Here is a 24,408-nt window from a genome sequence, read left to right on the forward strand (position 1 = left end):
TTACATGGGTCCTGGGGAATTGAACTGGCCTTGTATTTTCCTTAATCACTAAGCCATTTCTTCAACCCCTGTTGTTAATTTTTTTTTTAATATTTTTATTCATAAGCATAAAGGGGTGAGGGGAATGAGTGAGAGGGAGAGATCGTCAGATACTTGTGCCATTTTTTGTACCTAGCTTTATATGGGTACTGGAGAATTGATCCCAGGCCCAGGCCATCAGGCTTTGCAAGCAAGTGCCTTTAACTGCTGAGCCATCTCTTCAATCCATAGTTTTCTTATTATTATGGTGTAAACTTGAGCAAATCATGGCCCCTTGTGTTAAACACCAGACATCTCATCTCAGTAACTACTCTAAGTCAGACACTATAGGTTTTGGATATGTTGATAAACAAAATTGACTTTGAACTCATCTTCAAAGGATCCTGCATTTTACTGGAGATACATATTTATTAACCACATAGCTAACCACCTAGCTAAAAATTCCCAGTACTATAAAGAAGAAATATAAGATATATGGAGATATTTAAAGTAAGGGATGCTATTCTGGGCTTGAAGGCTAGGAATGACTCTTTAAAGATAGGATGCTGAAAATAAGATAGCAAAACTCCATGTAAGGGGATGAAGAGATGGATTAGTGGTTAAGGTACTTGCCTCCAAAGCCAAAGATCCAGGTTCTATTCCCCAGCACCCATATAAGCCAGATGCAGAGGTGGCACATGTGTCTGGAGTTCGTGTGCAGCTGCTAGAAGTCCTGGTGCACCCATTCTCTATCATTCTCTCTCTCTCTCAAATAAATAAATACATGTTAGAATCTATAAGAGAGGGGGTAGACCATCAGAGACACAGTGAAAAGGGGAAAAGGTGCCTGTGTAACATCTGACACAGGAGAATGAGAGCCGATGGAAAGTTTTGATGGGAAATCTGGGAGTCAAGTGCTGCCAAGACTAAATAAGCACTATCAGATTCAACAGTCAAGAGGAAAACCCAACGTATATAGACACTATGGTAGTTTGAATGTAATGTCTACCTCATATTCTCCTGGGTTTGAATATTTGATATTCAGTCTGGGAAATTTGTATGGACTTAAGGAAGTGTGTTGCTGAGGGACAGAACTTGGGGTGTTATAGTCCATCCTGCTTGGTAATCTTTAGCTTTTCTACTTCCTCCATGCTGATGTGACTACTTGACACCAGTTGTCTTCCCCTGCCATAATAGAAACATGCCATCAAAACTGTAAGCAAAGCCAGGCATAGTGCCACAAGCCCTTAATCCCAGCACTCAGGAGACAGAGGTAGGAGGATCACCATGAGTTCAAGGCCACCCTGAGACTACATAGCGAATTATAGGTCAGCCAATTCCAGGTCAGCCTGGGGCAGAGTAAGACCCTACCTTGAAAAACTTAAAAAAAAAAAAACAACTGTAAACAAAAATAAAACCTTTCCTTCCATAAGCTGCTCCTGCATAGATACTGAGTCCCTATAATGAAAATGTAGCACAACCCCATAATCACCATTTTGAACGTAAAACAGAAATAATGAGTTAGGTGTGTTGGCCCATACATATAATGCCAGTACTTTGGATGCAGAGGTAAGAAGATTGTGAATTTGAGGCCATCCTGGACCTTGGCATGAAATTGTGTCTCAAAGTGTTGGAGAAATGGCTTAGCGGTTAAGGCACTTGCCTACAAAGCCACAGAACTTTGGTTCGATTTCCCAGGACCCATGTAAGCCAGATGCACAAGGTGACACATGCATCTAAAATTCATTTGCAGTAACAGGAGGCCCTGGTGTGCCCATTCTGTCCCTCTTTCTCTCCCTCTCTCCCTCCCTCTCTCCCTCCCTCTTTCTCCCTTTCTCCCTCTTTCTCTCTCTCTCTCTCTCTCTCTCTCTCTCTCTCTCTCTCTCTTTGTCTTTCTCTCTCAGCAACTTTCTCTCAAAGTAATAATAAAAATATTTTTAAAAGATATTTTCTCAAAACAATAACAAAAAGTAGAAACAACTATTCTTTAAGAATTCCATTTGAATATAAATATGACAAATTATCCATCTAAAGAAAAATATAAAAATGTCTTTGATTCATCCAAGTTGATATACCCATTGAAAGTGAAATTTTAAAAACCTAAATGCTGTGGCGAAGAACACCAATATTTCAGCAAGCAGGCTTTGAAATTAAACCATTTGGTAGAAATACAGCCATACAAATAAGCTTGGTGCTTAAATTAAAATTAAACCAAAGGAAAAAAACATTTTCATCAGGATTTCATTGCAGCTGGGAAATATACTGACTGTGCCTATGAAACAGTAGAATTAATATACAGAAGTTTTATTTATTTTTATTTTCATCTGTGTATGTATGTTTGTGAAAGTGGGTACACATTTGCCACATTGTGTGTATATAGGTCAGAAGACAATCTCTAGGTCAGTCTTCACCTTGAGAAGGCCTCTTCTGGTTTGCCTCTGCAGTTACCAGGCTGGATAGCCTGCAAGCTTCTGGGATTCCCATACCTTTGCCATAGAAGCACTAAATTACAGATGTGGTCTCTACCTCATCAGGCTTTGCATGGGTTTGGGGTTCCATAGTCAGATCCTCACTCTTGCACAACAAACACCTGTTCACTTAGCCATCTCTGCAGCTGCAAAATATATATTTAATGAATAACTATATTACAAATTGAGATATTTACAGGAATAATCTTTGAATAGTAGTAACAGGAAATATATAGAAAAGTAGTCAAAACTTTAGTGTTGACTGTTATCATGTGTGAACATTTTCCTAATTGCAGTCAGTCCTTATGCCAGTGATTTTGCTAGTATCTTACTTGTATTCACTCATGCCTTATAGATGACATACTAGTGGCTCTTTTTTATGAAGCAGGTAAAAAGAAGTTAAAATTTGTTCTCAGATCAAAACTACCAAGTAGTAAAACTAACATTACAATATATACCTGTCTCACTCCAAATACCCAATGGGCTTAAATCACATTTAAAATTTTCACCATGTAAAATCTTCATATACTCTTTCAGATTAAGGTCTGCCTATTTTATTAACTTATCTTTACTGTACAACTACTCAGACTTAAAAATGCAAACACTGATTTTATCTCTGAGCAGATAAACCAGATGCTAGTATGTAAGATTTTACCATTATATTCTTGGGTTCTTTCTTTGGCTTTACTACATGTCTTTCCAGAGTCCTGTCACCCTTCCTTTCCACCTTTTGTTAATGTACTTAGAATATGCAAACTAAATGAGATATTAGTTTAAGTAAGTTGTGACTGAAAAGTCAAACGTAGCCAAAAACAACAAATTATATCCTTCAACTCCTTCATGCACACCCACACACCAGAACTAAATTGAAATTATTTCTTTAGAATTTGTAGTTTTGTTTTAACTGTAAATCTGTTCCTCTATATTAGCATAAGTTCTAACAACTTGAAAATAAATTATGAAAGTGACAGTCTAGTGGAAGAAACCCTGCTTTTATACTGTCATCCACCCAATTCCCAATAACTGGCTCAACAACCCCACATTTTCAGCGTTTCTCAAGACTTGTCATTCTGTTCATTTCTCATTTTACATTTGAGAAAAGAGACCACTTAGCTTAGAGCCACAGCCCTTCCTTCTGGGATTCCCATGATCATCTTCCTGTATTTAGTTTTTACTTGCTAGCTGGAAGTTATAACCTCTCTTCCCCTCCTCCTTCTGCTTGTAACTGTAGTCCAGATGCTAAAAATCATTTTAGTGAAGTACAAAAACAATGACAAAAGACCACCTTAGATTTTATGGTTGGTATATGATGTTTCTTTACTCAGGAAAATAAAGACAAATGTATCTTCTGGAATATTTAAAAGAACCTCTTCAAGTGTTTATAGCTATATAGCTGGAAGTGGGGACAGAAACAAAAACAGAAATTTACAGTTGTTTAAAACATTTCAACAACTAAAATAGTCACTGTAGAACTTTGGAGATCCATCTCCACACATAATCTTCAGCGAAGTCAGCCTCTAGATTTCTTAGAGAAGACTACTCGGAGAACCTCCAAAAGCATAGAGCAGTCTAGCAGAGAGAGTCTCTATTGTAGATTAAGCCTGACAGTACCAGCAACTGGCACTCCTGTTCCCAGCCCTAGAGCCTGGCTGTGAGGCTGACTTTATAGTAGTGGAGTTCTTTGTCACAGATGAACGTAGAAGTGGTTGGTTCTGCTAAAGATAAGTAGGTAATGATAGGTGATTGATAGATAGATAGATAGATTGATTCATTCATTGATATAGATAGATAGATAGATAGATAGATAGATAGATAGATAGATAGATAGATAGATAGATAGATAGGAGATGATAGATAGATAGATAGATAGATAGATAGATAGATAGATAGATAGATAGATAGATAGATAGATAGGAGATGATAGATGATAGCTAGGTAGATAGATGATAGACAATACATAGATGATAGGTAGATAGATAGACAGACAGACAGACAGACAGACAGACAGATAGATAGATAGATAGATAGATAGATAATAGATTCCCTTATTTGGAGTAGGAAAATTCTTTTATTTTATTTTGCTTTCTTCCTTCCTTCCTTTTATTTTTTGAGACACAGTCTCCCTCTGTAGAACAGGTTGATATCAAATTCATTAGGTAGTTTAGAACTCCTAATTTAGGGTGCTCCTCCTGCCTTGCCTCTTGAATACTGTAATTATATATGTGTGCAACAACACCTCCTAGAATGAATATGCTTCTGTGGAGCCCTTGTTTCTCCCTTGTCATCCACCTTCCTATTATCTAAGGCCTTAGAAATCTATACACAAAGATCCTGAGTTACTTCCCACTCTGGTTTAGATTTCTTTTCTAGATCTACCCTTCAGAGGACAGGAGGGGAACCCCATGCAGCATAACTGCTTGCCAAGTTTGAAAAAGGGAAAGTTCTTAAGGAGAACTTTTTTCTTATGGAAACTATGGTTTCTCTTTTTCTTTATACCTTCATTGTACTGAAATATACTGCTTCAGGTTATCATAAAAATGATGTGTTCCCTGCAATAACACAGACCTAGCATGATAATGATATAAACACATTATACTTTAGTCAAATTTCTGACAGTGTGCTTCCACCTCTCTTCCAGTCCCTTGTTTCTTCAGCTAATGATTTCCAAAGCAGACAGATAATGCAATCAAACTTCAGTCCTTCTCTGCTCTAATAGAGTGATATCATACTTTGCTGTTAGATAATGCAGGTAGCTTAAAGGAAAGGCAGTCAATTCAGGAGCAAGGATCTTTTTCCTTCACTTTTATTTTCATTTATGTAAAAGTTTTGCTGCTATGTCCAGCACTAACATTTGTAGAGCTCTGGGTATCAGATATATCTTGATAACTTGGAAATCTGGGTTTAAATTTAAAATAATCCATCTCTCTAAGTTGCATACCAGAAAAATGGTGCCACACACATAGCTAGTTTCAGCCCCTGTTCACTTCTCTTCTATATCTTACTCTTTCCATCTTATCCTATGGATAGTTTTGTGATCATATTTGTTGACACCTTCAGCCAGTGTTAAAGATATTTCTACACTTGGCAAGCAGCAGTACTGCATGGGGTATCCCTTCCTGTCTTATTAAGGGTATATCTGGAGAAGAGACCTACTCCAAAGTGGGAAGCAACTCAGAATCTTGTGCATGGAATTTCAAGGCCTTAGATAACAGGTGTATGTCTGGAAGGTAGACAACAAGGGAGAAATATGGGCTCCAAGGAAGCAAACCACTTAATTCTGGGAGGCATAGCCTAAGAAAAGGTGAAACAGAACTAACAAACAGGACAGAGAAACCCTCTGGTTTAATAGAGATTTTAAATGCTCAAACCTGTGTTGAAAGCTACTTTTTCCAAGCATCTAAGGCCTATAGTACTTAGCAGCTCACTCCCTGCCTATTTTCTCATGTCTCCTTCATAGAGACTAGAAACAATATAAAGTACTTATGCTGCTGTATCCTCTGGATACTGGGGATGGGAAGGCCACAAAGCCCAAATTTTGAAACCTGTGATGTAAATGCAGAGTGCTACACACACACATGTTGCCGAGACACCAAGCCAACCCCAACAAGCTTATCCAGCAGCAGTGACAGGATTGAAGTGGTATGGAGTAAGCTTCCAGAAATTTTGGTCTTCTTTGCTTGCAGGCTTTAATGAAAACTATTAGACAATATGTAAACAAGTGCATCTGTAAAAAAATCCAGGAACCCAATGTTTTATAAAATAAAACATATTATTAATTCAAAAATAAAATTGGAAATTAACTTTTAAGTCAGGAACTTTTTTCTCAGATTTAGAACCCTGTATGCTAATTGTAAAATGGATGGACAATTGATTCTCATCTGGGAGACATTTAAGGAAAGCAGAGCTCTAGAACCCCTTGAAACTCAGAATTCAAGAAATTTGTCTCCAAAAGCATTCAAAATAGTTACCACTAACTAACTTAACTGTATTTAATAAAACAAAAATTATAAACCATTGTTGAGCTATATGTGATTTGTAAAATTCAGAATTTTCTCAAATTCAAGCCATTTATAAACTGTTGGCTTTAAGTTCTAAATATTCATGTGAACAATCTGCCCACTTCTGTGTGGAAAGCTGTTGAGGGTTTAAAGTCTTGTATTTACCCTTTACAAGAGTAGACAGAGAAACAGTTGGTTAAAATTAATCTGATCTCATCAATTATTTCCAGTTGCATGATTACCACATTCCCCATAAACACACAATATATTTGCACCTCACTGTATGCAAGCTAGCCCTTCTCATGGTGTGTACATGTGTCACAGATGCCTTTATTAGTATATAAAATGACTCCCAACCCCAGCTCTAGGTTGGATGTATACTGTCAACCTTAAACCAAAGTCTAAGGTACAGTTCTGTTCACAGACTATGTTACTTGTTCCCCCACTCAGCTAGAGGTATTACATTTTGAAATCATCATCTACTGACTATTGTGTGGAATTCTTTGATTTTGTCAAGAATTTTCAATCTGAGTTTTAAAAACAATCTGACTTGGTAGAAGCACTGTTGAAAGAGTAAAAGAACCTAGGTTCTTTTGTGAATGTGCCTACTTAATCATAGTAGTAACCTTGTCTGATTCATAGATAAGCAAAGCTGAAGGTCAAAGATTTTAATATGGGCTAGAAAGTGGCTAAGCAGTTAAGTGTACTTCCTACACAAGCATGAGAGCATGAGACTGTCCAAGATCAAATCTCCAGAACCCATATAAACAGCTGGCCATAGCCATGCTTGATTGTCACCCCACTCTCACAGGGAAGCAGAGACATGGGAATGGCTGGAGCTCATATGGGGGACAGCAAGCTCTGGGGTCAGTCATTAAAAGAGATTCCAGCTCAAATAAGAATGGACAGAAAAGTGGCAGAGTTAAACACACATGTTCTCTGCCACTGCAGGCAATCACATCCTGCCACAGGTGAGTACATGGGATGCCACAAGGGTACATATAGTACTAACACACGTTTACCAGAGAGAGGGATCAATTTGCCCAGAATCTGATAACTGATAGTGATAGAGCTGAGATGCAAAACTAATCAGACTGGTCTATGACAGGTATTGTTCTTGCTCTGTAGTGCTTCATTCTTCAATTTAAATTTCATATTTACCATTTAAATTGCAACTTTGGCAAGTTATGTTTATTCTTGCTTAAGTCTTAGTTTCTTATCAATAAAGTAAGTGTAAAAACTTACCATGTAAATCTGTTGCAACCTAGGAAAGTTAAATTTATTCTTGCTTAAGTCTTAGATTTCTCATCAGTAAAGTAAGCATGAATACCATTTCTTCAGAGTGATGTTATGAGGCCTAAATTAGGTAAAGAAAAATGTAAATAAGGTGGGATAGGCAGACACATAGTGAGTACCTGATTGGAGTTTTATTTCATGAGTATATAAATGGTGAATTACTCTGGACTGTATGTGACTGCCTTCTACTCTGGAATAGATTTTTAATTGATTCTGCACTGAGAATCCAATAATTTCTGCAATTATACCATTACTTTTTATTTTATATAATTTTGTTTGTTGGTTTTTTTTTTTTTTTTTTTTCTTTTTAGGTAGGGTCTCACTGTGGCCCAGGCTGACCTGGAATTCACTATGTAGTCCTAGGTTGGCCTTGAACTCACAGCGATCCTCCTACCTCTGCCTCCCGAGTGCTAGGATTAAAGGTGTATGCCACCATGCCTGGCTTTATTTTATATATTTTTAATGTATTACATTTTACACATAAGTCAAGGTTTATTTTCAAATATATTGTGAGGAAAATATCAAGGAATTATCAGAAAACAACACTTGTCATTTTTCTAAACCAGAACTATTTTCCATTTTATGATTTGAAGGTCATTGTAGCTAGTTAAGCATATTGTGTCTGTGTCCTTCAAGTGTATGCACACAATTACTTGATTATTACTCAATTGTATTTGCCACTTGCATTTATTCACTTAATATTTCACTTTTTCTTTTTTTTTTTTAATGAGAGAGAGAGAGAATTAGCACACCAGGGCCTGGAGCCACTGCAATCAAACTCCAGATGTGTGTGCCACTTCATGCATATGTGCAATATTGCACACTTGCATCACCTTATGCATATGGCTTGCATAGGATCTGGAGAGTTGCACATGTGTCCTAGACTTTGCAGGCAAGTGCCTTAACTGTTAAGCCATCTTGCCAACCCTCGTTGGATATTTCTAATCAACTCTAGACTACTACTGTTTTTGTCAGGTGAACTTAGATACTAAAACAAATAGAACAGATAATATCCAGCACATTCAGACTTTAATAATATTGTATTATAACAGCAAAATATCCCACAGGGAGTTTTTGAATGTCAAGTCAAATGATTCATAGAATTACACAGAATCCAGCCACATTCTTTGGTGTGTGGCCAAAGTGATAATCAGAGGCAAACTAATTTAATACTTTGAAAAACACAACCAACAAAATAGAATGGGGAAAGAAGCCAATTGGAAAATAAAGTAGCAACATTAGGGAAGAATATAATTAGGTCTAAGTAGATAGTCATAGATAGGCTTGAATTCAATCTTAACTAATGGGAATGAATGAGAGGTTTTACAAGTACTTGTAAATTGAGTGGGTAGAGTGCTATGTAGACTTAACCCAAATTAAAAAACAAATCTTGTGTTGGTATATGTCTATAACCCTAGCACTTGGGAGGATGAGGTGGCAGAAAGATCAGGAGATAAAGGCCAACCTCAGATACTTAATGAGCTCGGGTCCAGCCTGGGCTACATGAGACCCTGTCTCCACACACACACACACCCCTCTCCTCTTCTCTCTCTCTCTCTCTCTCTCTCTCTCTCTCACATATACACACACTCAAAAAACAAAGTCTATACCACCAAAATATCTTGTATAATCAACAGTTAGAAACTACTTGAGAGAATTTTACAGTCATGTGCTTTGGGAGTCTGTTAGAGCTTAAAGGTCTTCATTCAAGGAGTAATTGGACATTAGCAGAAAGTGGTGAAATATAGACATATACACATACAGACACATTTTTCCCACATATGTACATCCAGTGCTGGTCCACTGTGTCACTGTATTCTAATCTGTGCTGCAGATTAGCTACAGATCTAATCTACTCCTACATTAGCTGACACTCCCAAATCTTTACAATTCTTTAGTTAAGGCTTTTTAATCCTTTCACTTGACAACTGCTGATAGTCACAGTCTCCAGGTAAGCAGGGATGCTTAGTATAATGTACTAACATTTACTCTCAGATTCTGCACTACATACAAGCTGTGGTCCCTTCTGTCAGCTAATTACTTGTCTGTATCTAGACATGTGGCTACTAGCCTCTTTTCAATGTGTACTTCATAGAGTCACCTGGTGTTGCTAACACAAGAGGGCTTTCCAGGGTGTTTTTTGCCTTACTGTATGACCTCAACATTAGTTATTCAAGAGATCTTCATTTGGATATAGAGTTTAAAGTTATTCCAGACTCAGTACCCCATAGCTTTTAGTTTCCTCAATTTTGATACCCACTTCTTTCTTTGGATTGACTTCATTTTGTGGCATTGACAATTTTCTATTCTGTGATGCTGATAAGCATCTTAGATTTGCATGCATGGTTACAAGAATTCTGAACATTAAAATGCATGATCAACAAACTAATAGGAAGTTGTGTAAAGTACAGATGTCTTAAGTAACAAATATATACTAAAATATTCATTCACCTTTAGTGAAGAACACAAAACAAGAGGAAATTGAGGGGAAAATGACTGTGATAATTAGCTTAATATGGTTGGGTAGGTTTCCTCTAGTCCTAAAAGAATGATTTTACTGAAACACATGTGATAGGTTGTTTTTTTTTAAATATAAGGTAGAAAGGGACATGGTTCTCCAAAGATGTTTACATATTAATCCCTATAAGATATTTTGGAACCTGTGGGTATGTTATCTTATAGCTGAAAGTAAGTCTGTTAGTTGGTTGACCTTAAAATAGATTTGCCTAGATTATCTGAATGGGCCCACTATGATCCCAGGGGTGATTAAAAGTATAAAAGAGTGCTGGAGAGATGGCTTAGCAGTTAAGGCACTTGCCTGCAAAGCCAAAGGACCCAGGTTCTACTCTGCAGGACCCAGGTTCTACTCCACAGGACCCATGTAAGCCAAATGCACAAGGTGGTGCATGCAACTATAGTTTGTTTGTACTAATATTTATTCTCTCTCCCTCCCTCCCTCCCTCCCTCCCTCCCTCCCTCCCTCCCTCCCTCCCTCTCTCTCTCTCTCTCCTTGTCTCTTTCTCTCAAATAAATAAAAATAAAAAATATTTTGAAAAATTTATAAAAGAGGAAGATAAGTCAGTCAGTGGATTGAATGACTAGAATTGTCATTTCTGATTTTAAAGATGAAGGTGGGGTGTAAAGGAGGGAATGAGGTTAGACACTAATAGCTGGAAAAGGAAGCAGAAAATTCCCCTCTAGAACTTTCAGAAGAAATTGATCCTGCTAACCATTGCTATAAACCAGGTAAGGCCTACTTTGCAATTCCAACCTCCAGAACTCTGAGATAATAAGTTTTCTTTGTTTAATCCACAAAGTTAATGGTAATATGTTACAGCAACATCAGGAATCTGCTACAGAATGAAAGCTGTTATTAGTGGCTGGTTGTAGACTCTTCTTCTAGTGAATGAATCTTCTTGCTCCCTCCTGCCCTCACCATAAATCTCACTGCCATTTTTCCATAAATTGCCCTGCCCTGAAAATCATCTTTATCTAGTACTTACCCCAGTTTGAATTTTCTTATTCTACCACAGGCTATGGGACTACTTACAAACTTCCCATTAGGAAAGCATGCTTCATCTGAATTACTGACACAGGTAGTTTTTCTACTCATCTCTTATCTTACAGCTTTCCATGTGATCTTGTATCATAGATTATTCCCTCTCCCACTAAATGTGCATAATTTAACCACCAACTTCAATATGTTTCTTTGTTTATATATGCATGCATCCAGAGAATGAAAAAAGGTATTTTTCAGATGACTTCTATCTTTAAAAGATGACTTCTTTTTCCTTCTTCAGGACATCCATGAGTCAAGGCTCATGTGCATGAGCCCTTCTTACTCTCTAAGTCTCTAGTTCCATATTTTTCCTGTGACAAAATCCTTATACCCCCCTGAAAAATAACATATTATGGTCCCTTCCCTGCAATGAAGCAGGTCTTTGCAACCTTGCAAACCTCTTCTTTGGGTCAGGAGCAATCAAACTATGGTCCACAGGCAATACTCTGCCCATCATATGCTTTTATAAGTATAGTTTTGCTAGAAAACTAAGTCATAATCATTTGTTGGTTGTTCGATATGAATGTATAAAATGTCTACTAAATGCTAGGTTTAAACACTAGGACCAAGCTAGTGTGATGGTTTTGAGAGGTTTTGAAACCTTTGAGGAAAAAGGACTGACCTATACAGATCTATCAATAGAGATAGCTTTTGAACTATATATATAGCTCCTCTATTTCTACTATAGCAAAGTGCTTTCTGCTTGCTACCCTATGTGCCCAGCTACCTCATACTACCCCTGCCAGCCCATAGGAACTGATCCAAATACCATGCCTTCTCCACCTTCGGAAACTGAGCTAAAATAAATTCTTACTCCCTTCCGTTGCTACTGTTAGGTATTTCATCAAAGCAATGAGAAAAATAATGTATGTGCCTGTTATCTGTGGCAATTGTTGCACTAACTAAAATGACACATTTAAACAATTGTGATACAGGGTCTGTGTATCACTCTAAAATATTGACTTTCTATCTTCTTGCTGAAAAGTTTGCCCAGCCTATTTTCCTACCAGTGTGCCCCCCCTTGTGTGTGTGTGTGTGTGTGTGTGTGTTTAGGTTAACATAGGTTTTTAGACGTGAGCAATTAATATACTATATGGAAAAGAGTAGAGGAGGGAAGAAGGGAGCAAGAAAAGGAGAGGGGAGAAATTGTCCTCTTGCGGCTCTTTCCAGAGAACCTTTTATATGATGTATCTATGTGGGATGTGTACCTCACTGACCTTGATGGCTCTTCCTTATAAAGAACACAGCTAAATAAAATGCATTTATTTCATTCTCCTTCAGAGTACCACAAGAGTAGAGTCAAACTAGTCTCTGCATGTTTCATTTACAATTGTTAGGAGATAATGATGATGTCAATTATAGTAATAACAATAATTATAATGATAGTTGATTGTTAAGTACTTCTGTACCAGGCACTATGTGAAGTGTTGTAGTTTGTTTCTTTAAATTAGACCAAATTTAAAGTATGGGAAAATTTATTTCATATTTGTTTAAACAATTAGCAAGCAGTGACTATGCTTACAAAGAATTATGTGTATCATAAATGTAGTTATTAACAAATTACTCAATTCCTTTCTCACCAGAGTGTAGTGAACTCTTCCAAATGGGGAAAGTGTCCCTTGGAGATTGTCTTTAACCACTCCCAGGACTTTTTTCATCTATTCCCAATTTTTGGTCCCAGCTTGTTTCTCTGACCCCTGTTAATCCTTATCTGCTTGTTATCTGAGATCCCCAGCCTCCTTTGTATTGTTTCCGGTTTAAGTGTAATAGGACAAAGCTGGCTTCCAACCCTGTGAAAAGTCAGCTACTGTTGAGTAATAAGCAGTGACCTCAGAGCATCTATGGGCTGTATTGTCCTTCACTGAGCCAAGCTTCTATCACAGTGTCTATACTCAGAAACAAGTATAAGCTGTCCACACTCCTGGGAAGAATTACTCTTAGCTACCTGGGTTGTCAGGCTCACACTTGAGTCCTTTGGAGACCTACTGTGGAGCTGCCTGACCTTAGTTGCAGGCTACCCAAGTCAAACTTCATAGTCATTTCTTATTTCAACATGAACTTGGGCTGCCATGACTCGTGACTTCATTCGATCAGGCTTCTGGTGCTCCAAACAGTGTCCAGTATTATGTTCTGTAGTTGGGAAATAGTTGTTGCAGAAAATAGTTTCTAGAAGAGGAAATCTGTCTTTTAAATAACACTGCTTCTGGGTTAAATGGCTTATTCCTTTAATCCAGTTAGCATCCTTGTTCCTACTCTCCTATATTCTCTGTTATCTGGTAACAGAATTACAACTCTTGAATGTATTGAATGTCTTGTGTTTCTATTCAGAGTGTTATTAATCTCTTAATTTAGGCATAAATATTCCTTCCTACATATAGGGATCCTTCTCCCTCCCCCTCCCCAACCACTCTTTCTCATTCCTGAGGGTAATAATTTCTGGTCTCAAATATAATACTGCCATATTTACTATACGATGTTATACAAACCAGTTACTATTTTCAATAACTATAAGATGAAATCTATACATGATGCCTTGTCAGATCCATAATTTTGTTTTGTTTGCTTTTGGTGAGGCTGAAATGAAGAAGTACATTTCTTTGGTGTTTACTGACCCATTAGTATTCTGTATATCAGGTACTATGTGAGGGTCTAGAATACATGGGTAAAAAGGACATATGAAATCTCCATCCCATCACTCTGTTACAAGGAGAAAAACACAGACAATAGGTGAACAAATGAAGTCAGCCCTGTAGCTTGTGCTTTGAAAGACGTGACCATGGCAGTGACTGAGAACAACAGGGAAGGAGGTGTTTCCTATATGTCTGTCAGGAAAGACTTCTTCAAGACTGAGAGAGAAACTGACACAGTGAAGTCAAAATACTTGAAAGAAAGCCTACCATGTGTGTGTTGAATCACATACGTGCTTTGTACTTGCTAGATGTCACATCAGTGAGTACCAGCCCCTCTAATCCTTTCAGCAACAGGGGAAATTACAAAACAGTTTTGCTAATTTCTGGAGCTATCACTATACAAAATTCTGTACTTTCTTATTCTTTTACTGCTTTTCCACTTCTGTTTCTGATATATGCCAACCTAATGTAGCTACATGTTATCTGTCTCTCTGTGTGATACTGTGTTTCTGTCCACTCTCCATTGTCCTTCACTATCTCTTTCCTTAATGCTGCATTGACTTATTGCACAACTATAAACACATGCAGTTGATTCCCATTGCCAGGGCTTTGATCCCATACTTTTAAACCTTTCCTCATGTTTCCTGGGCTGCTTCATTCTTCCTTCAGAACAAAAGCTGTTTCTGAGAGTCACCCCATAAGCAGTAGATATTTCCCAAACTTTTCTGACTGGTACTGACTGGCTTTGTCCAGCATGTGCTAAGCTTGAGGTAAATACCACATAAATGAGCTAATGAACTGACTCTTTAAATTTTGCATATTCTAAGTATTGTTTCCCTTCAGTTTATATGTGTGTGTGTGTGTGTGTATGTATATATATACATACACACACACATATGTGTATATATGTCCCTCACATGTAAAATGCACATAGAAACTTTCACTTACAGAATAATAAACTCTTGCCTGTTCTTCATAGGATTCCTTTATTTTAAAATCATTCTCTGCATCTGCTATAAGTGGAAAACTTTGTCATTAATCCCAGACAGCTGGATGCATTGGCAGTGCCTCTGAGCACAGAGCATTGTGACAAGCACTTTTTTGTATGTGAATATTTTTTTCCTAATAATGCCAGTCACTGAGATTTTAGGTTTTTTTTTTTTTTTTTTTTTTTTTTTTAGTATCATGAGAAGAGTATGTTTATTCAAATTACATAGAAGGGAATTTAAAGATGGCTCAGCAGTTAGTGGCTCTTGCCTGCAAAGCCTAAGGACCTGGGTTGGTAAAGCCTGATGCACAAGGTGGCACCTGTGTCTCAAGTTCATTTACAATGGGTACAGGCGCCTATCACCTCTCACTCTTTCTCTGTCTCTCTTTCTCTCTCCCCATCTACCTCTTTCTCCCACTCTCTGAAATAAATAAAATAAAATAATTATGTAGAAACATAATAAGGGAAATACCCGTGATTAGTTATAGCAGCTTTTAGAGATTTTTCAAATACAGAAGAAATACAAGCTGAACAACTCTAATCCAAAATGTTATACATTTGGAATTTGTTTTGTTTTGTTTTTTGAGCACCACTATCACATTATGACTTTGTGTGATGTGTTGCATTCAAAACTCAGTCACACTAAAAATATTAAATTAATTTCAGGCTATGTGTATAAGTTATATATGAAACTTAAATAACTTTAATGTTTATAGTCAGATCCCATTCACAAGATTTGTCTGTATGCATTTGCAAATATTCTAACATTTGAAAAATCTGAAACCTGAAATACTTTTGGTCTTTGAAGTATTTCTGATAATAGACCCTCAACCTGTATTCACCTTTCTGTAAGCATAGATATGTTGTCTAGAATCATCACTTCCAACTTGCTTAAGAGCCAGGTCTTGGACGAGAAATGTTGCTCATTTGATGGGGGTGCTTGCTACCATCACAGAATCCTGGGTTTAATCCCTAGCACCTCGTGAACAAAGTATGTTGTAATCCCTGCACTCAGAAGATAGAGGCAACAGGATCAGAAGTTCAAGATTATCCTTGGCAGGTACATAGTGATTTAATGACAGTCTGAAATACATGAGACCCTGCCTCAAAAACAAAATGGTAACATAAATAAAGAAAAAAGAAAGAAGGAAATTTTAAAAAGAAGAAAAAGAAAAGGAAAAGAACTAGATCTTAAGTGTTATTAAAATAAATAAAATCTGAATTACTGTTTCAATTAGAAATGACTTATCAATGATACTTCAGCTTTGAGCATTCTTTGTATAATCCTATAATATTTAAAACTACCAAGCACTTGATAATCAGATAATCACTTTGAGTGTTCGTCACTTCAATTCTATTCTGTAATTCATGCATCCTCTGTAAATTGCACTGTGAATTTTATTTAAACATATGCAGGGTTCACCCATGTGATCAGAAACTACTTTAAAGTAGCAGTAGTTAGGATTTTATGTATGGTGCCCAGTGGTATGTAACTGCAAAATAATAGAACAGACTCTCAAACAAGCAAACCAAGAGTTCTGTGTTCAGGAAGCCCCTGACCTCTTCAAAGCAATTGCCTAGGAATGGCGCTTATTTATTCTAGCAAAACTGGGATGGCTTAACAATACTGTGGAATGCCATTTTTGTAAAACCTTCCTCTGAAATGCTAAGAAGTCATAAAGAGTAAAGTTACATACTATTTTAAGTATCCTGAATTATAGAAAATATTAATTTTATTTTGGTAAGAAGTCAGTCCAAGATCATGTATAGTGAATAAAACTTGGAGCCATAATTGGAATTAAAAAAAATATATGGGCTTTCTTGAATAATGCATGAACTTACCTTGGAAATTATGAAAGAGGAATTCCAGAACCCTCTTCCTTGGAATAAATATATAAGCTCCTAAGCAGTGCTTGTTTAGGTAGAAAAAGACAGAACCATTTATGTATATATTTGCAAAATATGCTTAGTTTTATTACTTTTAAGAAAAACTTTGTAGATAAAAAAACTATCATGAAATTCTTGATAAGAAAACTTTCAAATGTAAGTAGAATTTCTGTCTCATCCTAAGTCCACTGAGAAAGATTTTTAAATTAATTTTTTAATTAATAACTTATGACAAAAAGTTGAATATTTTTGAAAATAGATGCTATAGTTTCACCTCACTATTTTTTGGATTGATTAGCTTTGTTCTTCTGCTATTCTGTTTTGTATTTAATGTATCAGTCTTCAGCCTGAGACGCAAATGTATATTCTTACTGTTAAATTATCATCCATCTATTGAGTCAGAGTCAAGCAGGGCATCCGCATTTACAGTGTGGCCCTATTATCTTGTAAACAAACACATCTATCAGAATAGAAAGGACTTGAATTTTAAAATGTATGTTAAAGAATACTCTCAATGCTAGGGATCTGGTTGTATTTATCTGTCTCACTGATAAAAAGTTTTAAAATAGAATTCAAGAAAATTCGTAGGCCATATTTCTGTAATGTAGAAATGCCAGTTGTACTCTCTAGCCACACATGGGGGTGGGGAGTAGAGAAGATATGTCCTGCTTGATCAAGGTTTTTCCAGATTTATTCCACCACATCCATCTTCCTCCAGGTCATCCAGACCCCATTTCATCTCTGAGTTGAAATAAAATGAAGCATGGTAGGCAGAGAAAATTGTAATCCTTGTGCAAAGAGGTGAAGACAGCTAAATTGTGACATAATTTAAACTTCAAAAATGACAAGTCTGATTGGAAAATTGTGTGACCCATGTAGTTAGAGGTCAAAATGGTGACTAGTTTACACGTTTAAAAAGTCATAGAGTAGTGTTTTTTACTTTAGAGTGATAGAAATTTTTTATTTTGCCTAAGAATAACTATTGCACAACTGACTCTTATTTTGCAGTTTGGTGATTTAAATGCTGTGTCTCCAGGAAATCTGGATAAAGGTAAGAATTGAAAATTTTGAAGGACCTTTTTTTGACTGTGAAAGTCTCGCAGGGGAAAGAAAGCATAACATAGGCCTGTAGTGCTCCGAGCCTCTGGAGGATACACAAAGCCCAGAGAATATGACTGCAGTTCTTTTGGAATCTAGTATGCTTTTGCCTTTTTCACCCATCCTCCTGCCTTTTATATGTGAAATATAGTAAATTTAAATGTAGTAAAATTAAATTAAAATATGGTTCCAATTTTTAAAGAAAGTTTTTGACTGAAGTTCATTATAAGTAACAAGAAATTGCTTCTGATCGTGGTCAAAATTCTGGAGAAATTTGGTATTTAGAAATGGGTCATACATTTTAATCCAAGGCCCAACAAAAAAGAAAAAAAAATGTTCTCAGCATACCTGCCTAGTATTCAGTACTTTTCAATGGAAAAAGAACATGGAAGGAGTAGTAATAGCACTGCACAAACAAGATAAGCACAGAGTCCAGAAGTCAGTGACTTGTAGAAAACTCCTGTACAGAAATCTCATCTTCATGTACCAAACAAATGAAAAGATCTATAGTGGTATGGGAGAAAAGGGTAGCATACATCTGAAATCTCTATACTGAAATCATGAGTCTAGTATGTACTTTCATATGTACATGATATAGCATCCCAGAGAACCTCACAATCAAAACCACTCCATGCAAAGTACAGGAAGAGTCTGAGATGAGTTGTGGGTGAGAATACAACACATAAATCTCACCAACTTCATAAAGTCTAAAATATACCGCTATATTTTTAATGTACATTTTATAAGAATCCACCTTGCAGTAAATATGGTCCTTTTATAACTTGGATTTTAGAGAATTATTATGGTTACTGATTTTTTTATAACATGAACAAAGAGAAAAATTCACAAAGGCTAAGGACATCTACATAGTTAGACCTTCCAGGCCAGAGGGGCTGAGATGGCTCAGTAATAATGTTTACTAGACAAGCATGAGACCTGAGTTCAATCCTCATCACCTACAAAACAAGCTAGGCATGGTTGCATAAGTTCGTAACCCCAGCACTAACAGGGGTAGAAGCAAGACTGAGGCTTCATGGTCATAGCCAAAAATGAGTAGTTCCAGGTTCAGTGAAAGACTACCTCAGGGAAATAAGACAGAAGATATTAGTGCATGTGGTATTCATGTATGGAGATATCACACACAGCCCCATTAAGATGTACAGTTAATGTGATGATTTAAAAATAACTAGAGGGCTGTAGAGATTGCCTAGTGTTTAAGGCATTCACCTTGAAAGCCAAAGAACCAAGGCTCAATTCCCCCCAAATCCACCTAAGCCACATGCATAAGGTAATGCATGTGTCTGGAGTTCATTTGCAGCCACTAAAGGCCCTGGCACACCCATATTCATTCTCTTTCTCTCCCTCCATGCACACACACACAAATATATATATGTATATATATAAACACATACATACATATATATGCATACATATACATGTATGTATATATACATATATATGTATGTGTATATATATGCCTTTTTCTCTCAAATGAATCAATAATAAAATATTTAAAATTGTTTAAAACGTCATTTTCACTCAATGCATGTTAGCTTCAATTTCTCCAATCACATATGATTACTCAGACCTTACTTCTATGTGTGAAGGCCCTTTTACTCCTCCCTCTGAACTTTTCTTTGGAACCCTCTTTGCCCCCAACTGATAGAAAAGTCAAGGAGTCCATCTATATGAAGAGTACCATTAGCACAGATTTCTGCTGTGGTGTCCCCAAATGGGGTTCAACACTGAAGGAAAGGGTCCAATGTAGTCTGATAAAGAAATATTTGGATGACTAAGGAAATAAGTCAGCCAGTAAACTGCTTCTTTGCAAGCATGAGGACCTCAGTGTATTCCTCATAACCCACAGGAATATAGAAGATGGAGCCACCACACCTGTCCATGTACCTAGAGGAATGTGTACCCTATGACAGAGTTATGTGTAGACCCATGTTCACTGCTGCTCCACTCATTGTAACTAGGAGATGGAAACAAAGAAGATGTCCATCAAACGATGACTGGATAATGAAATGTGGTACAAATGCACAATGGACTTTTATTCAGCTATAAATAAAAATAAATTTATGAGATTATAGGAAAAAGGATAGAGCTGGAACAAGTTATACTAAATGAGGTAACCCAATCCAGAAAGACAGATATCACATGTCCTCTTGCATATGCATATCTTAACATTTAATGTTTGTATGTATGTAAATAAAAGGATTCAAGAGGAGGTTACTGAATATGAAATTAGATAGGAGACCAATAGACAGGAACAAGAGGTGATAATTAGGGAAGGGACAAAGGAAACATGGGGAAAGGGGAAAGAAAACAAAGCAACAAAATTCATTTGAAAAGCACCATAATGAAACCTAATTTTTTGTATATTAATAGAATAAAGTTTTTAGAGCTTGAGAGAAGGCTTAATAGTTAAGGCGTTTGCCTGTGAGGCCTAAGAACCCAGGTTTGATTCTATAGTGCTCACATAAGCCAGATGCACAAGGTGGTGTATGCCTCTGGAGTTCATTTGCAGAGACTTGAGGCTCTGGAGCACTCATATTCTCTCTCTCTTTATATATGTATATGTATGTATGTGTATATATATATATATACATACACACATACATACATATATACATACATACACACACATATATAATCTGCCTATATATATAATATATATCATCTGCCTCTCTCTTAAATAAGTAAATAAAGCTGGTGATGGTGCTGTGCTTGTAATGCCAGCACTGGCGAGATGGAGCCAAGTGAATCTTTGTTGCTTGCTGGCCAGCTGATCTAGTGTACTTGGCAGTTGGCAGGCTCCAGGTTAGTAAGAGAGCTTGTCAGAAAGAAGAAAGAAAAGAAGAAAAGGAAAGAAAAGAAAGAGAGAGAAAGAAAGGATGGAAGGCAAAAGGCAGTGTTCTTGAGGAATGATACTCAAGGTTTTGCTCTACATGCATGAACATTCATGAACCTGCTCACACATGATTCTGCACAAACACACAAAGAGGTGCTTGACATCATGCTCACTATTGGTAATATATCATAAGAAAGGAAAGGATAGGATGTGATAGAATGGAACAGAAAAGAAATAATAGGACAGGACTGTAGCTATATTAGCTCTACATTAATTTTTTAAAAAATCTAACAGTAAGTTAAATGTATTTTGGTAGACGAAGTATTTGATGTGATTATGTACATGTCTTTTGTAAATGATAAAGCATGTTGAAAATAAAGTAAAAATATTTGTAAGGCAGAACTATATTCTCCATAATCTAAAAGTTATCACTGGTGAGTAGATGGCTCTCTGCTTTCTTTTGCAACATTAAAGCTGCACATTAGCATTTTTCTCTGTGCTATACTTTTTCATTTTAAAAGTGCACATTGGAAAAAAATTCAATGAAACCTTATTTAATTAAAAGATAATAAAATTTGGAAGTAACTGTGACTATTTTAAATAAATTTACCTTCCAGAAATGATTAATAACAATTAATAGTTTTAGGGTTTCCTTTAGGAAGGAAATTCTTTTTGTATTCTTCCACTCTGATACTACTGAGTCATTCTCCAGGTTTTTTTTTTTTCCTGAATGAAAATTAAGGATTTAATACCTATATACCACAGTCTATATAGCAGCCCCTGCTTATACAATAGTGCAATAGTTATATTGTGCATCAATGTTGGTTTCTTCAAGATTATCACCATCACAAACAAAAGTGTCATTTAGTATAATTTTTTGGAGTAAACTGAAAACTTTCATTTTTATTTTTATTTATTTATTTGAAAGAGATGGGGAGGAGAAAGAAAGAGAGAAGGAAAGTATGGGCTCGGCAGGGCCTCCTGCTGCTACAGATGATTTCTCCAGATGCATGTACCACTTTGTATGTCTGGTTTTATGTGAGTACTGGGAAATGGAGCCCAGGAACATGGTTTGCAAGCATTTTAACCCCTAGGCCACCTTTCCAGCTCTACCATTGTCTTAGTATTTTTAGCTCTTTGTGGTGCCCAAACCAACAGAATATACCATAGTAAGTTCTCCATGATGACACAGATTATGCCATTATTTAATTCAGAAAAATGCCACAGGTTTTCCTAATAGAGCTGCTGAAGTGTTGATCATGGCTGTCAAAAAAGAAACTCTTCTGTTTTTGCAAGAATTGTGGGGTTACCCATCAGTTATAGGTAGGAGGAAATGAATTATAGCTACTTCAATACAGAAGTAATAGGAGTAAAGTTCCAAAGTTCCATGATGGGAAAGTCTACACGTTTTGTCCCAGGGATAAGCTAAAAACTTGGTGAGCCTTATGAAATTAGTTCTAAAGCACATTAGCCACTGTTTTCCATGAGTCTTCTGGTAGTAGTCTTGATCTTATTTATGTTTGTGCAGATGAAGGCAGTGAAGTGGAAAGTGAGATGGATGAAGAGCTGGATGACTCCTCGGAGCCTCAAGCCAAAAGAGAGAAAACTGAGCTGAGCCAGGCGTTCCCCGTGGGCTGCATGCAGCCTGTTCTAGAGAGCAGCGTGCAGCCAAGCCTCCTGAGCCCCATCCACAGTGAGCACATCGTCCCCAGTACTCAGACTATCAGGCAGTGCAGCGCCACAGGAAACACCTACACTGCAGTCTAGCTACATTAAAGCTTATTTTTCCAGCTTACGTTAACCCTGTTGATATTGGGCTTACGTTGAATTTCTAACAAGCCTGAAGGTCGACTGTTTTCAAATTCTATCTGTAATGAACATTACCTTTTTGGAGTTGTGAAATGGAATGGGTGTATGTATTTTTCCAGGTGTTTTTTTTTTTTAACACAAATTATTTACCTTTAATAATAAGAGTTTTTCCCCCCTAGTTGCAGGTGTCAAGAAGGATTTTTACAACACCTAATGTCAATGTTTTGTTTTCTCATAATTAAAAAGTAATTTACGTTTTGTAGCTTAAATATTTTATTGTTGATTGTTAGTCTTGGTGTATGATTTCATGTGTAATTTTTAATTAGATGCACTTCTGTGAAATATCAAAAGAAATGAGTTTCTTTGATTTACACTGGAGGCATGCCCGTTTGGCAGCAGATGCATCAAATTTGCTTTTTGAAAGGTGCTTTTCATTGGACAGAACCATAAGACACTATTTTGATAATACTTTGGAGAATGGAGAGAAAATACAGAGCATTTGTATGATAGTGCTAGAGGGTTGGAAAGGTCATCTATTTTTCTTTGAAGAAAACTGAGCTGTGCATTTATCAATCCAGGGTAAATGACAGAATCACAAGAGATTATGCTAATATGTACATCATTTGTGTACATAATTATTAAACCATGTTAACAATGCAAGCTTCCGTTCGACATTGAATTTTAGCTATTATTTGCATACCAATTCCTCTGTTGAAAGACTACTGATTCTGTATCGGGACCACTGCACAGATGCATTCTGCTGTTAAGTGGGGCTGTTATAGTTAGTACTGAAGCTGAAAAAAATGACTTGACTTTTTTTTAAGTGTACATGCTACTTATACTGAGCTGGACATACAGGAAACCATTCCATTTGGATGACTTTCTTTATTCCAGGTCTTTTTTCTAATAGTAGTTCAATATGCTGCTATTATAAAAGAAAATTTATAGAATGCAAGGAATGTAGCAACCTGCATATCGTTATTTCCTTCAAAGCGATTTCCTGGTTTCTAAAGTATGTGGATTTAAATTTTAAATAACCTGAAGGCAGTGTAACTGGCACACCTCACTGTTACCCCAATTCTGTAGGATTTGGAAGGGTGGCTAGATGGACCATTGCCATTGAAGAATGTACATCAGGGATCATTGTACCTCGGCTATTACATGGTGCCTTAAAACAGAACTGAAGCTAAGGGTTAGTAAGGTTTATTTTGTTCATGTGAATAACTCTTCAACCCATTTGACAGTGTGCCTGTCACGTTCAGATTCCTGAAGTAAGGACAGGTTGCATGTTCTTCAAAGGAAATTTAAGAAAGAGGAAGCAAAACGAAAAGATAAACATCAGTTTCTCTCTTTGAGTGATCATGAACTTACCTATGTTCTATTCTTGGAGCTGAATATTACTTGATTACAAATTAGATTACTTAAGGGTGTGAAATAGCAGACTAGTTTTAATACCAACATGTTACATAAAATTGTGTGTTTTAGACCATTTTGTCTAGTTACAATTCTAGAAAGTTAACAAAATAAGCAGGTACTTATGGAAGTGCATCTTTTCAGTCTCAATGTCTGTCTGTGTGTCTGGGTGTTTGTGTGTCCACATGCACACATGCCGGTGGAGCAGGTGATTGCTAGAGTCAGAAGGTGAGATCTCAGACAGCACGCACCCATCCCCATTTTCAATTGCTTGAAAATGCAAGGTTCTTTTGAGCACTCAAATGATTAGAAAAAAAAGGCACATCCTATCATTTTAAATATTTGTAAGAAACCAAAAGTTGAGTAACTAAATCAGTAAAGCCAAAAAAG

At 36.7% G+C, this 24,408-nt stretch overlaps 1 protein-coding gene across 7 annotated transcripts in view; it reads left to right on the forward strand.

Annotated features, from left to right (window-relative positions):
• The window catches only part of Rfx3 (regulatory factor X3), a 267,617-nt gene extending 244,881 nt beyond the window's left edge, over positions 1-22,736 (forward strand). For all 7 annotated transcript variants that reach the window (XM_045150961.1, XM_045150972.1, XM_045150983.1 and 4 more), the window contains 2 exons: positions 17,853-17,895; positions 22,325-22,736. In XM_045150961.1, the coding sequence (XP_045006896.1) occupies positions 17,853-17,895; positions 22,325-22,563 (282 nt within the window). In that variant the 3' untranslated portion in view covers positions 22,564-22,736. The remainder of the gene's footprint in view (positions 1-17,852; positions 17,896-22,324) is intronic.
• Positions 22,737-24,408: the final 1,672 nt, after the last annotated feature.

Source organism: Jaculus jaculus, chromosome 1 (genome assembly GCF_020740685.1).
Source record: "Jaculus jaculus isolate mJacJac1 chromosome 1, mJacJac1.mat.Y.cur, whole genome shotgun sequence".
NCBI classification, from domain to species: Eukaryota; Metazoa; Chordata; class Mammalia; order Rodentia; family Dipodidae; genus Jaculus; species Jaculus jaculus.